This window comes from Saccopteryx bilineata, chromosome 12 (genome assembly GCF_036850765.1).
Source record: "Saccopteryx bilineata isolate mSacBil1 chromosome 12, mSacBil1_pri_phased_curated, whole genome shotgun sequence".
Taxonomy (NCBI): Eukaryota; Metazoa; Chordata; class Mammalia; order Chiroptera; family Emballonuridae; genus Saccopteryx; species Saccopteryx bilineata.
In genome coordinates this window covers 53,439,436-53,453,053 of record NC_089501.1, presented here as the reverse complement: position 1 = coordinate 53,453,053, position 13,618 = coordinate 53,439,436, and the positions used below count along the sequence as shown (strand labels likewise).

Below are 13,618 nucleotides of genomic sequence, written 5' to 3'. Positions count from 1 at the left end.
CTGGTGCGTCTGCGTGTCAGGGGGCCAGCCTGCCGCCGTGTCCACGGTCAGCGCAGGAGGGGAGAGAGCGGGCGCGTGCGTGGCGCTCGCCCTCGTGTTGAGGCGGGCAGAGCGTGTGCAGTCAGGCCAGGGCCCTGGTGCGTCTGCGTGTCAGGGGGCCAGCCTGCCGCCGTGTCCACGGTCAGCGCAGGAGGGGAGAGAGCGGGCGCGTGCGTGGCGCTCGCCCTCGTGTTGAGGCGGGCAGAGCGTGTGCAGTCAGGCCAGGGCCCTGGTGCGTCTGCGTGTCAGGGGGCCAGCCTGCCGCCGTGTCCACGGTCAGCGCAGGAGGGGAGAGAGCGGGCGTGTGCGTGGCGCTCGCCCTCGTGTTGAGGCGGGCAGAGCGTGTGCAGTCAGGCCAGGGCCCTGGTGCGTCTGCGTGTCAGGGGGCCAGCCTGCCGCCGTGTCCACGGTCAGCGCAGGAGGGGAGAGAGCGGGCGTGTGCGTGGCGCTCGCCCTCGTGTTGAGGCGGGCAGAGCGTGTGCAGTCAGGCCAGGGCCCTGGTGCGTCTGCGTGTCAGGGGGCCAGCCTGCCGCCGTGTCCACGGTCAGCGCAGGAGGGGAGAGAGCGGGCGCGTGACTGTCCTCCCGTCCCGTTTCCTGCCTTCCTGTCCCTCTGCCCCGCCAGGGTCTGGTCTCCATGATGGAACCTTACTTACTTGCGATGCTAGCGGTCCACACCCATGCAGAGTCTATGTAATGGGAAAATCTCAGTCTTCAATCTTTAGCATCGCTCTAATATTTCATTAAACTTGAACGTATTCTTAAGAGTTCTTCATGATAGTCCAGAGAAACTTACGTGATCATATGGCAGAAATTAGTGTATTTTACTATACTATACAAGTGCACAAGCATTAAATGTGTGTTGAAGATTCCACGATCCTATAAGTGTCTGATCCTAAATGGGAAATATGGAGACAAAAGTATCATAAATGAGGTTTTTCCATTTTTTTCCCCTCACATTGGTAATTTTTTAAGTGACCTTTGAAACACACCGAAAGAAGTCTGAAAGTATGGGATTTTAAACGCCCTCACATTATCCTGGCACAAATGACTTTAGTGACAGAGTCATAGATTCTTTAACTTAGTGGCAGTCCTGATGCCAAGTTTCTGAAAATAAGGTGCTTTTTGTCGATGACAGAAGGAGCGCTGGAATCACAAAGATCTTGGTGAAATCTCAGGCTCCGTTCTTGACCTTGAGAAAATTCTGCAACACAGTAGCAAGGCTCCTAGCTCGCAAGACGGCTTTCACGGAGTCAGTGAGACAACCCGCAGAGAGCACCTGGCGTTGTCATTGGTTTCCTTCCATCCGCTCATCTTAGATAAGATTTGCATGACCTTAAAGAACGCATTCCCTGAGAAATACTTTTAATGCTGCCGTCCCAACTCCTGTTTTAGAAATTTTGCCAAGCCAAGTGACCCTGAAGAAATGGTAATATATATATATATATATATATATATATATATATATATTATAGTGTATATCTACATCGGTCTGTGTGAATATATATATATTCATAGTGTATATCTACATCGGTCTGTGTGAATATATATATATTCATAGTGTATATCTACATCGGTCTGTGTGGATATAAAATTGTTGAGTATACTAATGTATACTCAGCATATTGAATGTAATAGCCACTTCCGTAAGGAGTTGACCCTGTCAGGGAAACACAAAGCGTTTGTCTCCACACTCCTCTCCGGGAGAGGTAGACAAGCTCAGATCGCGTGTGAAACTTGTCCTCGATGGACGTGGCATTTTGTCACGACTGCCACCACTTCAGAACACCCGTGCTGTCTCATCTGTCCTCCTGGGTTCAGATGCTGCCCTTGGATTGCTTGGGGTGGTGCCCATGGCGGGTCATTCCGAGAGCAGGGTGGGTGTGGGGACGAGTACCTCCCAGCGCTGTACTGTGTGGGGACGAGTACCTCCCAGCGCTGTACCGTGTTCTTTGCCCACAGGAGGATGCATGCACATGAAGTGCCCGCAGCCCCAGTGCCGGCTGGAGTGGTGCTGGAACTGCAGCTGCGAGTGGAACCGCACCTGCATGGGCGACCACTGGTTCGATGTGTAGCGGCCGCGCGGCTCGCGCCTCCATCGGGCTGGGGGGCACCGTGCCCCACCAGTGTCTGAGACCTTTCCTTTCAACACGCACACGCACACATGCACACACATGTACACACGCACACAGGCACAGACTCATGCACATACGCACACACGCACACAGGCACATACACATGCACGTGCACACACATGCACGCACACAGGTACATACACATGAACGTGCACACACATGCACGCACACAGGTACATGCACACACATGCACACACATGTACATACACATGTATGCACGCACACAGTGCACATGCACACACACATGCGCATGCACGCACACAGGTGCATTCACACGCACACACATGTACGCACACACACAGTGCAGATGCGCACACAGTTCTTTCCCGCATCACAACGCCAGGTTCAGGAGCGGTTCCGGGCATCCCTTCCATCGTCCCCACGAGAAGCAGCAGAAGTGACCGTGAGACCAGCAGGCCATCTCAGGGCTCGGCAGTGCAAACACCCGGCGCACAGAGGGAGCGCAACCCCGCCTCTGGGAGGGACTGTTGTTCTGGAGGGCGTGCAAGGCCGGCTGGGTGAGGACACAGAGCGACTTCTCAGGGTGAGTGTCCCAGTGTCACCTCTGGCCGGTACTGGGAAGAAGCCACTGGTGCGCGGGACCCGGTTCCCGGGCCTGTTCCGGTGGTTCCCTGAGACTGACGGCGCTGGGTTCTCAGAACTCCACTTGCCACTCTGAGAGCCATGCTCTGACTTACATCGTCAAGGAGCTCTGACTTACATCGTCAAGGAGCTCTGACTTACATCGTCAGGGAGCGTCGATTCCCGAACAACCACAAGCAATAGTCAAAACCCTGTGTGCACCCCCAAGAATTCTGCCTGCCGCACTGATGAAACGCCAGCTGGGCGTGAACCAGCTTGTCAACAAAGTGGGGCGTGACGAGAGTTCCTTCAAACGCCGGATGTCTGAGTTGCAGGGCAGAAATCAGAACTTAGTGTCCTTTTGTTCCGCTTCAACATTGGCCACTTTAGAAATGGTGTTTCTGAGCGTATTACCCAATCTGTCATTTGGTTATAAACATCCTTCTTGCAGCTCGGAGAACAAACTCAATACCTGTGACTTCCCTGTAAACCGAATGGGGAGGTGCCTGCACTGCAGACCTGTTCAGAAGCGACGTCCTCAGGATGCTCAGGGCCCGGGCGCGGGCCGGGTGTTAGCGCCGATCTCTGGAGGCGGAGCCTTCCAGGACTGTGAGCAGGAGCCCGGGCCTGCTCTCCGGCAGAGGCTCTGTGCTCCCTCTGGGGGCTCACACCCTTCCCCGGTCCGCATACCTCAGGTCGCACTCCGAGGCGTGTTCTGTGTCCCACCACGGTCAACTCACACCGTTGACCGTCATGTTAACATGGATTGAATCGGAGTATTGGTCAAGTTTTCATCTTTTTTTTTTTTCTTGAGGCCTTTGCAATGCATCAGAAAGATGTGTTTACACTACACACAGCAAACCTCACTTTCTGCCGCACAGGATGAGCGTAAAAACGTGTCACCCTGTCCTTTGTCCTCACTGTCTGTCTGCTCGGGACGATGGTGACCAGAACTGAGGCACGGTGAGTTCACTAGCACACGGGGTCCCCTGGAAGTCCTGGTACCAGCGCAGGACTTCTCTTTGTACAAGCCATGCCAGAAGTCCTTGCCGAGGGCAAAGAGGGCGTGACCCCAGGAAATCTCCCGGGGACATTGCCCCTCTTTCCCAAGCCTTCCGTCCAAGGGCCGTCCTTGGGCAGTAGATGGAGGGGGCTCCATGGCCTCACGTGGCTTCTCTCTGTCCAGCGTGGCCCCTGGGCCGCCAGACTTGGCCAGGAAGCCCATGGAGGTCATGGGAAGCCAAGTGCTATGAGTGTGCAGAAAGGGAAGGGCACTAGGCGTGAGTCCCCACGTCCCGAGGGCTGGCATCAGTGCTCCCTCTGAGACCACGCCAGGCCTGACACGTGTCCCTGACACGTGTCCCGGACAATCCCAGTGTGCCTGGCAGCTCCTCGCACTGGCCCAACCTGACAAATCAGATGAGCCCCCACCACCACCACCACGTGGGGCACCCAGCCTCTCCCCTCCTGCCTAGCTCTGGGTTTAGCGATGTTGCCAACGCCGCCTCATTCCAGACCTGCGGGGTCAGGCCAGGCAGCAGTGGCCGGAAGCCTCGCTCCCGCTTTCAGACACGGCTGAAGTCCCTCGGTGCCCACTCCTGGTCTGGTGGTAGCTTTTTGTTTGTTTTTCCCAGATTAGAATGCTGATTCTTAAAACACATTTAAAAAAAAAGCCCCTGCAAATGAGTGTGAATTGCAAACGACTATAAACAAACATATCAATATTTGAGAGTGAATGGTGTGATAAAATGTGAACCTTTGCCATAGAATAAACATAAAGGCTTTGCTGCAGAATCTTTATTTTTCTCTGAAATGTGTAAACTAATACTTGACAACTAAGCCTCAGGTGGTGTTCAATAAAAGCATTTAAAAAAAGAACTTCTGAGTCTGTCTTTTTTTTTTAATATTTTTATTTATTCATTTTAGAGAGGAGAGAAAGAGACAGACAGACAGAAAGGAGGAGCAGGAAGCATCAACTCCCATATGTGCCTTGACCAGGCAAGCCCAGGGTTTTGAACCGGCGACCTCAGTGTTTCCAGGTCGACACTTTATCCACTGATAAAGGCCACCACAGGTCAGGCCTGAGTCCGTCTTTGAAGATACCTCTTGCATGAGTGCTAACCGTGTGGGAGAGAAGCCCAGGACATCACTCCAGGAGCCTCATCTGCCCCGGAGGACCACCTGCTCACACAATGGCCATTTTCAGCCCAATCCCAAGATCCAGACTCGTTTCTTTTTCTTTTTTAAAATAAGGTCGTGCCCTGGCCAGATAGCTTTGTTGGTTGGGGCATCAACCCAAAGGCACAGAGGTTGCCGGTTCGGTTCCTGGTCAGGGCACATAGAGGAACGGATTGATGTTCCTTGTCTCTCTCTCCCTTCCTCTCTGGCTAAAATCAATCCATAAAAAACAAATAAGGTCTTTATTTAAGTGTTTCTAAATCTGAAAGGGCTCTAGAAAGGAAACTGTCATTTAAAAGTCAGTCACTTGACTGCCTTCTCAGCATACTTTGCTAACAGATATTTGAAACAAGTTTGCATTGGGAAGACCCCAAGGATTGTCCCTGTGGCGTCACCTCAGAGATCAGTAACTCTGCTCTGCTGTCACCGTGGGCATGGGGACCCCGCCTTTCTCTCCGTTCAGTTCCCACGGAGCCCCCATTGGAGTGATCCGGGCGGGGCATTCTTGGAGAGTTCCCAGCACACCTGCAGGGCCCTCGGTGCCGGCACCATGGGCCACGCTCTTAGGAAACCCGGGGTCTCTGGGAACGGTGGCCCCAGCATTTGACAGAGCAGAGGGGCAGCGGACATGGCTGAGTGAGCACCTCCCCGTGTGAACCTCAGGACAGTACAAGGTCCAGCCCACGGGGACGGTATGCAGACTGAAAGAATGCATTCACAGAAAGCACTTAGAACAGTGTCTAGCACATAGGAGGCACATAGTAGGAGTTCCCTATTACCAATAAGTGAAAGGTCAGTAGACCCACCAAACAAACTCACAAAAAACACAGAACTCATGCGAACCCATCACAGGTGCCAGGGGGGGGTGTTTAAGTGTGCATCCATCCGCTGACTGATCCCACGGTAGGGGCGGGGACTGACCCATGCAGAATTATGTGTGCTGGGTCATCTTCTGCATAGTCCCGAGTGTTTCTGCCAGGGCAAGTCGCCATCTGTGTTTGACAGGCTAAGGGAGGGACGAACTCCAGCTGTTACATAGGTGATCTCCGGGGCGTACCTGAGAGCCGATATTGTGAGCGGGAGCGGATACGCACAGATGTGGAACGCTTATTCAAAAAGAAACAGCAGAGCCGGGGGGAACCAGCACCAGCGGTCGGGCGGGTACGTGTCCCACCGCACAGACCCTCGCTCAGCCGCGTCTGACACCACGGAAAGAATCGGTGTTGGTCTCTAAAAGAAAATCCTATTTAAAAAAAACACGGAGCCTGTCTTCAGGTAGCCGCTGTGAATAAACTGGTCAGCACAGTATGTGAGAACTTTCACTATCGTTTCAGGCGTCCCCAAACTACGGCCCGCGGGCCACATGCGGCCCCCTGAGGCCATTTATCCGGCCCCCTGCCGCACTTCCGGAAGGGGCACCTCTTTCATTGGTGGTCAGTGAGAGGAGCACTGTATGTGGTGGCCCTCCAACGGTCTGAGGGACAGTGAACTGGCCCCCTGTGTAAAAAGTTTGGGGACTCCTGGTTATGGAAAAATAAATAAAAAGGCAGAGAGTATTGTCTGGGAAGGCCCATTTAGCTCATAGATTGGTGGCCCCGCCTCAGCGGGATGTGACATTGTTCCCTGATCTCATCCTCTGATGCAAAGGCTGACATGGTCAGTTTTGTCACTGAGTCGAGAGGTGGCTGGACCCCCGGAGACCGGCTCACGCTAACCCAGCTCATGAGAGAACGAGGTTCAAACCCTAGAAGGTCTGTTCACGACTGACGTTTACAATGAGATGCCCACCTCCTGATCTGCACCGGAGTTCCCCACCTGCCTGGAATCATCATTTCTTTACGACCCTCGCCCCCACCCCTCCCTGACTGGCCAACGTCAGATCTCCATTTACCCACTAACCGGCTAGTGGTCAGGGATGCCCTAGAATGGCTCACAGAACTCAAGAAAGAGCACTACTTACTGTTGCCAGTTTGTTATACAAAGTTCAGACCCAGGGGCAGCCATGCGAAAGAGTGGTATGGAACAGTTCTGGGGCCCGGGGGGTGTGGGGGGCTCCCGCCCACCCGAGGCACAGAAAAATGGATAATGCAATACAGTCTTACATCCGTGTATCCAATAGCATCTGCTGAAGAGTGCTGGTCAGCATCAAATCTCCACTCAGTGTTTTTTCCCTGGAAGGTTTACCCCTTGTGTGTTCTCTTTTCATTACAAAATAATTATCCCATTATTACATGCTTGTTATAGAAGGTAAAAAAAGAGAGAGAAAAAATAAGAATCACCACCTAGAAATAATTATTTTGCAACTTATTCCACTTAGAAACCTATCAAATGCACTTTCCCATATCAACAGATTTCTAAAATGACAGTTTTCCAAGACTTCCTCATGGCCTACTCTGTGCTAATTGAGTTAATAACTATTTCTTTGTAAGTTGCAGATCTAATTCAAAAGTGTTTTTTTCATGTAGTCATTAAACAGTTTGGATATGAAAACCATGGTGCAACATGAACAAATATTCACAATATACTGGTAAGTGAACATTTTACCAAAACCGTATGTGTGCTGAAATTGCAATTATTTATTCGTTTATTTGTTTATTGAGAGAGAGACACAGGAAGGGAGAGAGGGTGAGAAGCACCAGCTCATAGTTGCTTTTACTTTAGTTGGACACGGTGCGTCTCATATGTGCCTTGGCCAGGGCAAGCCAGTGGCCCTTTGCTCAAGCCAGTGACCTTGGGCATTCTGTGCCAGCGACCATTTGGGCTCCAGCTGGCAAGCTTTGGAATCACGTGGACAATCCCTGCTCGAACCAGTGACCCCCTGCTGGTGACGCCTTGCTCAGAGCCAGTGACCTTGGGGCTTCAAACCGGCGACCTCAGCGTTCCAGGTGTCTGACGTTTTATCCATTGCGCCACTACCTGTCAGGGAGGAATTGCAATTATTTTAATAAATTAATCCTAAAAAAATAATAATTATTATTATTGAAGAACATGCATGAAAATGCAGTCTGCTATGGTGATAAATGTATATGTGAATTCTTGTCTCTGCTTGCTGTGGGTTTTTTGGCAGTATGAAAAATCACTGTATAGTGAAAAATTTTTTCTAAAATTTTCCATGACACTTCAAAATGCTCATATTGCCTGTGGCCAAGGAGTAAAGATTTTCTAACCAATAATTCTGATCTCAAACTTTACTAAGATTATAACAAAACACAGTAAAGACACCCTATTGTTTTCTTTACAAGGAATTTTGCCAAGTGAATTGGAGAAGGGCGGGGCGGGAAGGGGAGTGGGACTGTCTCTCTGGGGACAGCGTTGTGTCTCTGCTTCCAGCCCCAGCACAGAGGCAGGCGGCCTTCCTGAGTTTCCCATGAGCCCCTGCTCAGCCGCGGGGGATGCCCAGCCGCCCTGCCAGCCCAGGACGGAGTGGCTTCCTGGCACGTGGGAAGACCCCAAGGAAAGAGGACATTAACACACCAACGTAAGTAGCCCCCTCGTCTTATTAATAGGACAGCCCTGGCCCTGGCCGGTTGGCTCAGTGGTAGAGCATTGGCCTGGCGTGTGGGAGTCCCAGGTTCGATTCCCGGCAGGGCACACAGGAGAAGCACCCATCTGCTTCTCCACCCCTCCCCCTCTCCTTCCTCTCTCTCTCTTCCCCTCCCGCAGCCGAGGCTCCATTGGAGCAAAGTTTGCCCAGGCGCTAAGGATGGCTCTGTGGCCTCTGCCCCAGGCGCTAGAGTGGCTCTGATTGCGGCAGAGCAACGCCCCCTGGTGGGCATGCCGGGTGGATCCCGGTCGGGCGCATGCGGGTGTCTGTCTGACTGCCTCCCTGCTTCCAACTTAGGAAAAATACCAAAAAAAAAAAAATAGGAGAGCCCAGGTTGTTTTGTTTCTGACTTCTCCCTCAAAGAGCGCCTCCCCGCGGGTGAACGTGACCCACTTCGGGAAGCGGGATGTAGATGTCTTTCTTTTGCGAAGGAAATTGAGAAAAATTAAATCAGGTCATTTTACATTTACTTTCAGAGAGGTCCGTACACCGAGGTTCATACAGCCTCGGGCAAACAGGGACACGCCGGCCGCCCTGCCCGTGGGCGACCCTGAGGAACCCAGCAGCGCTGGGCAGTGCCGGGACGGGCCCGGACCTGGGCGGATATCGGCTCCCTGGCCGCACCTGTCCATTCTTTTGCAACCAGCAGCTTTTGTGAACTTTCCCCTGATCCCCCCTTAAGCCAAACCAATCAGGAGGCCGATGTCTTTGATACCAATGCCTCCCACAGGAACTTATCCCACGAAGAGCGGGATCATGCAAAAACCTGAGCAGGCCCCCAGTGCTCCCTAGGGACCCGTCACGGGGGGCTTGAGCATCCCTAACTTCTGAGATGCCTCCTGCGTTAGCCCTGCCGAAGGCTAGATGCCGAGTACGAATTCCACTGGATCGATTCAGGGGAAGAACTAAGAAAAAGCAAACGAGAACCCCCCCCCCCCAGGGGAATTCTGTGTATGGCTCCCGAGAAAAAAAGGATTAGGAGGTTGGGGAAGGGAGGTGAGAAGGTGTGTGCATCTTACCTGGTTTTCCAGGACAGCCGGTCCAGGTTGTCAGACACGGAAAACTGTGTCCAGAAGAAGGTAGCCTCAACCTCTCCTGGTTCCGTGGTCCCTTAACATTAGAGGCGGCTCCTAGGGTCTCCGAAGGCGTGTTTATCTAGGGGGAGCAGTCCATTCGGCTTCCCTTCATCTTCCTTTCCTTCCGTTAACTTACATTTCACGAGAAAGGAGAGCATGCCTAGTGTGACCCCCTTTGGATGACATGACACCATGCTTCTCTGTGTTTCTCTCTGCTGTCCCTCGGTCCCTCTGCCTGTGTGTGGCAAATCAAGGAATGCAACAGCGCTTACCAAAAGCAAAGCTGGCTTTGAGGGGGGCGGGCGGTGAGATTTGGGGTGATTTTTCTTTTCTTCTGGGTGCTTTTCTTTAGTCCTTGAAATTTATTTATTTTTTTATAATAAGGAGGCATCAGTTTTACAGAAAAGAAAAAGAAGTCACAACTTAAGAGAGAGAAGGCCGACAGAAGTGTGTACACCGGAGACCAGCCTCATTTGGGATGTGTCCTGGGGTCCTTACTGGGGGTCCCAGACAGCATGGCCACAGGCCCACGCAGATGGGGCCTCACGGTGGAGAAGCTGCCTGTGTTCCTTGCGTTCTGTTAAAATGGAATGTCCAGCTGTCGGCCTGAGTGCGTTCAAGTGGGTCTGATGAGTGAATTACCCGTCCCCAGGGCCTCACACACCCAGACAAAGGCACAGAGGGTCGCCATGCAGACCGGGTGACCGTACCCGAGGGCATCCCGGGGACCTCTCTGACTGGACAATTCCGTAGACTTTCAGGCCGCCAGACCTCCTCCAGAGACTGAATTCCTCTCAGGCTGCTCGGCCACACGTCTGCATCATACTCACTGGTTGTACCTGAGTGTGAATGAGCTCAAGTATGTTTACGTCATCCAGAGAACTTCATATTTTTTAAAAACTGTAAAAACAACTTCAACAGCATTTGAAGAGAACTGCCCGGTACAATCACGCTAGTTTTAATCCCATTAATGTAATGATACCTTATTACTGAGAAATCTATAAACATAGCATTTCACCATAGAACAACATGTATAACATAAAATAATTTCCTTTGATGGCAAACAAACAAAAAAAAAACACATTTGGTTAAAGTAAATGTTCGTTCTTATTGAAGAACAGATCTTTATGAACCATGACCTGAAGGATTCCTTCCAAGCTTGGCAAAGAGAACGACTCATTGGAGGAGCGTACGGGACAGGCATTCAAGTCAACCCTCCTGAGAATGAGAAACCTCACAGTGACCACGGGGGCTTCTCCACCCAGCACCTGTTCTCCCTCTTCTCCCGACAGACCCGATTGTGTCCGGTACCCACCTCTCCCCTGTTCAGCCCCGGCCTCCGGAGAAGGCACCTGTCCTCGCCCACACGGGTCAACCAGACCAGCGTGTGCCCACCCAGCAGGCACTGGACGAATACACCTTGACCTGAGTTACGTTCGAGAAGAAAACATGTGACACAGACAGGTATTTTTCGAGGCTCCCCAGGTCAGGGGGCTGGAGTTGGTTTACTGTCACCGTCACAGCCGAAGGCAGCCGCACCCCGCGGCCGGCCCTGGGATGAAGGCAGGAAGGGACGGATGGATGGAGGCCGACGGCAAACGGTCTGCCCCACCTGTAGGAGAAAACACCTGGTTTGGGACTTGACGGTCAATGAAATAAGATTTTAAAAATATGTTCAATGAGATGAAAAACGGTGAGTTGATAAGCAATTTCCAGTTCAGCGAGCTCACCTGCTTCACCTCCCTGGGTGAGAGCGAGAGTGAGTTCACACCAGATGGAGACCGGTGGCAGACAGACGTGTTTGCCACGAGGAGAAGTGAAGAGAAGGAGAGGCCGGGAGTGCATCCGGGTGGATGCGTGTGACCCGACGAGCCAGAAGGGGGAGGAGGGGGTGGACGCGTGTGACCTGAAGAGCCGGAAGGGGGAGGAGGGGGTGGACGCGTGTGACCTGACGAGCCGGAGGGGGGGAGGAGGGGGTGGACGCGTGTGACCTGAAGAGCCGGAGGGGGGGAGGAGGGGGTGGACGCGTGTGACCTGAAGAGCCGGAGGGGGGGAGGAGGGGGTGGACGCGTGTGACCTGAAGAGCCGGAGGGGGGGAGGAGGGGGTGGACACGTGTGACCTGAAGAGCCGGAGGGGGGGAGGAGGGGGTGGACGCGTGTGACCTGAAGAGCCAGAAGGGCGAGGAGGGGTTGGACGCGTGTGACCTGAAGAGCCGGAAGGGGGAGGAGGGGGTGGACGCGTGTGACCTGAAGAGCCGGAAGGGGGAGGAGGGGCGGACGGAGCAGAGGTGACGACGGGCTAGCTCCCCACCAACCTCCGGCCCTTCGTCTCGGTTCCCGTTTAACCCTCACAGCAATCATGCGCCTGTTGTGTTTCTACTCCCACGCTAAAGATGAGAAGAGGTGACATCACAGAGGTAAGTGCCTCACCCCCGGCCACCTTAGGGGGAAGCCACGTGGAGGAAAACACGGCAGAGCTTGGTGACCAGACTGACACGAGCCACCAAGATGGCCCCTGAGTTACGGGCGAAACCGGGCAGGCGAGGAGGCCAAGGCGACACCTTGCCCATCACTGATTATGAGCCCAAGGCCTCCAGCGGGGAGCCAGCATCTCTGGCCCCTCCGAGGCCCCCTCACCAGACCTGTCCCCTGCCAACACTCCCCCACGACCGAGGCCTGGCAGACTGGCCCGGTCAGGACTCAGCCAGGACTGTTTCTTCTCTGTCCCTGAAATGTGACAGCACTTGACGCTTCTCTTCTGAATCAGGCCGTGCTCTGTCTCGTGTGGCACCTCCCCTCCCCTCCCCCGCCAGGTTCTAACCACACTGAGGACCAGGACTGAAAGGTGGTCATCTCGGTCACCCCTGTCCCAGAGCCCAGCACCGTCGCTGGTACGCAGCAGGCGTTTGAGGTGTCAGGAGCGGGTGCCTGACCGTGGGAGTCGGGGTCCCTGCCGTCACCGGCCGCTGTCTGCGTGTATACACCACCAGTGAGCGAGAACGTGGGTTTTGAAACAGATTCACGGAGATGATACAGTTTCCAGGGTTTAGGCGTTTAATCCCATTTAAATTAAAAACAAACAAAAAAAAAGTCTTCCATAAGTTTAATTGAACCTTCTTCGTTACATGTCTTTCCCAGCTCTGACACGGTAATCTCGGATTCTCGGTCCCTCAGCAAAACCCAGTGAGGGTGACAGTGTATCAGCCTCCGGGGCCCCAGGAAACGGGACCACGTGTAGAGAGCACTTCGTACAGTGTCTGCCCGCCGTGGATGCCACACAAATCGTGACCGTTGTTAGGAGCAGCAGGGCTTACAATCGATTTCGCCAGTGTTGATCCAGGTGACGTAATCCCCTCTTGCCTCAGTATTTTCACCTGTAAAATGGGGACAGTGTTGCCCGCCACAGCGTTCTGACTGTGTTAGAAAATACAACCAGGCTTTGCAAATATTCAAGGCAGTTGCAAGAAGACGTGTGTCCCATGGACCTTCAAACAAATGGAAAGCGTAGCACAGCCCTGCTTAGTACATTCCGGAACCACAACGTCACAGGGACAGGTCTCAGTCCAAGGGCTCCACCTGTCGGGCCACCACCACTACCGGCTTCTCCCGAGAGATCTCGAGGGCCTCCCAGCTGGTGCCGCACCTGCTGTCAGGTGAGCATGGCACGGAATCACTCAGAAAGGTGAGGCCGGAACACAGCTCTGTACAGCCAGCTGCCAACTCACCAGCCAACTGTGTCTCACTGTCCCTGCACACTCCCCGTCGGCACGCTCATCCCGTGAACGGAAACGTCTCTTGCTCCCTGACAAGGTTTTCTGTTGGCATTTCTCAGCCCTGTTGACATTTTGGGCTGGACAGTTCCCTGTTGGGGGCTGGCCCATGCAGGACGTCAAGCAGCATCCCAGGCCTCTGCCCACTAGATGCCAGCGACACCCCTCTCCTATCTGTGACCACCCAAAATGTCCCAGATGTGGCCAAGTGTCCCCTGAAGGAGCAAAGTCACCTCCATTGAGAACCACCACCCGGAACACTCCCACCGTGTTGTACTTTTCCATCAAACCATTT

The 13,618-nt window shown here is 53.3% G+C and overlaps 1 protein-coding gene across 2 annotated transcripts in view; it reads left to right on the top strand.

Moving 5' to 3' along the window:
- PRKN (parkin RBR E3 ubiquitin protein ligase) overlaps positions 1 to 4,607 on the top strand; it is a 1,041,656-nt gene extending 1,037,049 nt beyond the window's left edge. For both annotated transcript variants that reach the window (XM_066248240.1, XM_066248238.1), the window contains exon 12: positions 2,001 to 4,607. In XM_066248240.1, coding sequence (XP_066104337.1) covers positions 2,001 to 2,113 — 113 coding nt within the window. In that variant the 3' untranslated portion in view covers positions 2,114 to 4,607. The remainder of the gene's footprint in view (positions 1 to 2,000) is intronic.
- The last annotated feature ends 9,011 nt before the right edge of the window (positions 4,608 to 13,618 follow it).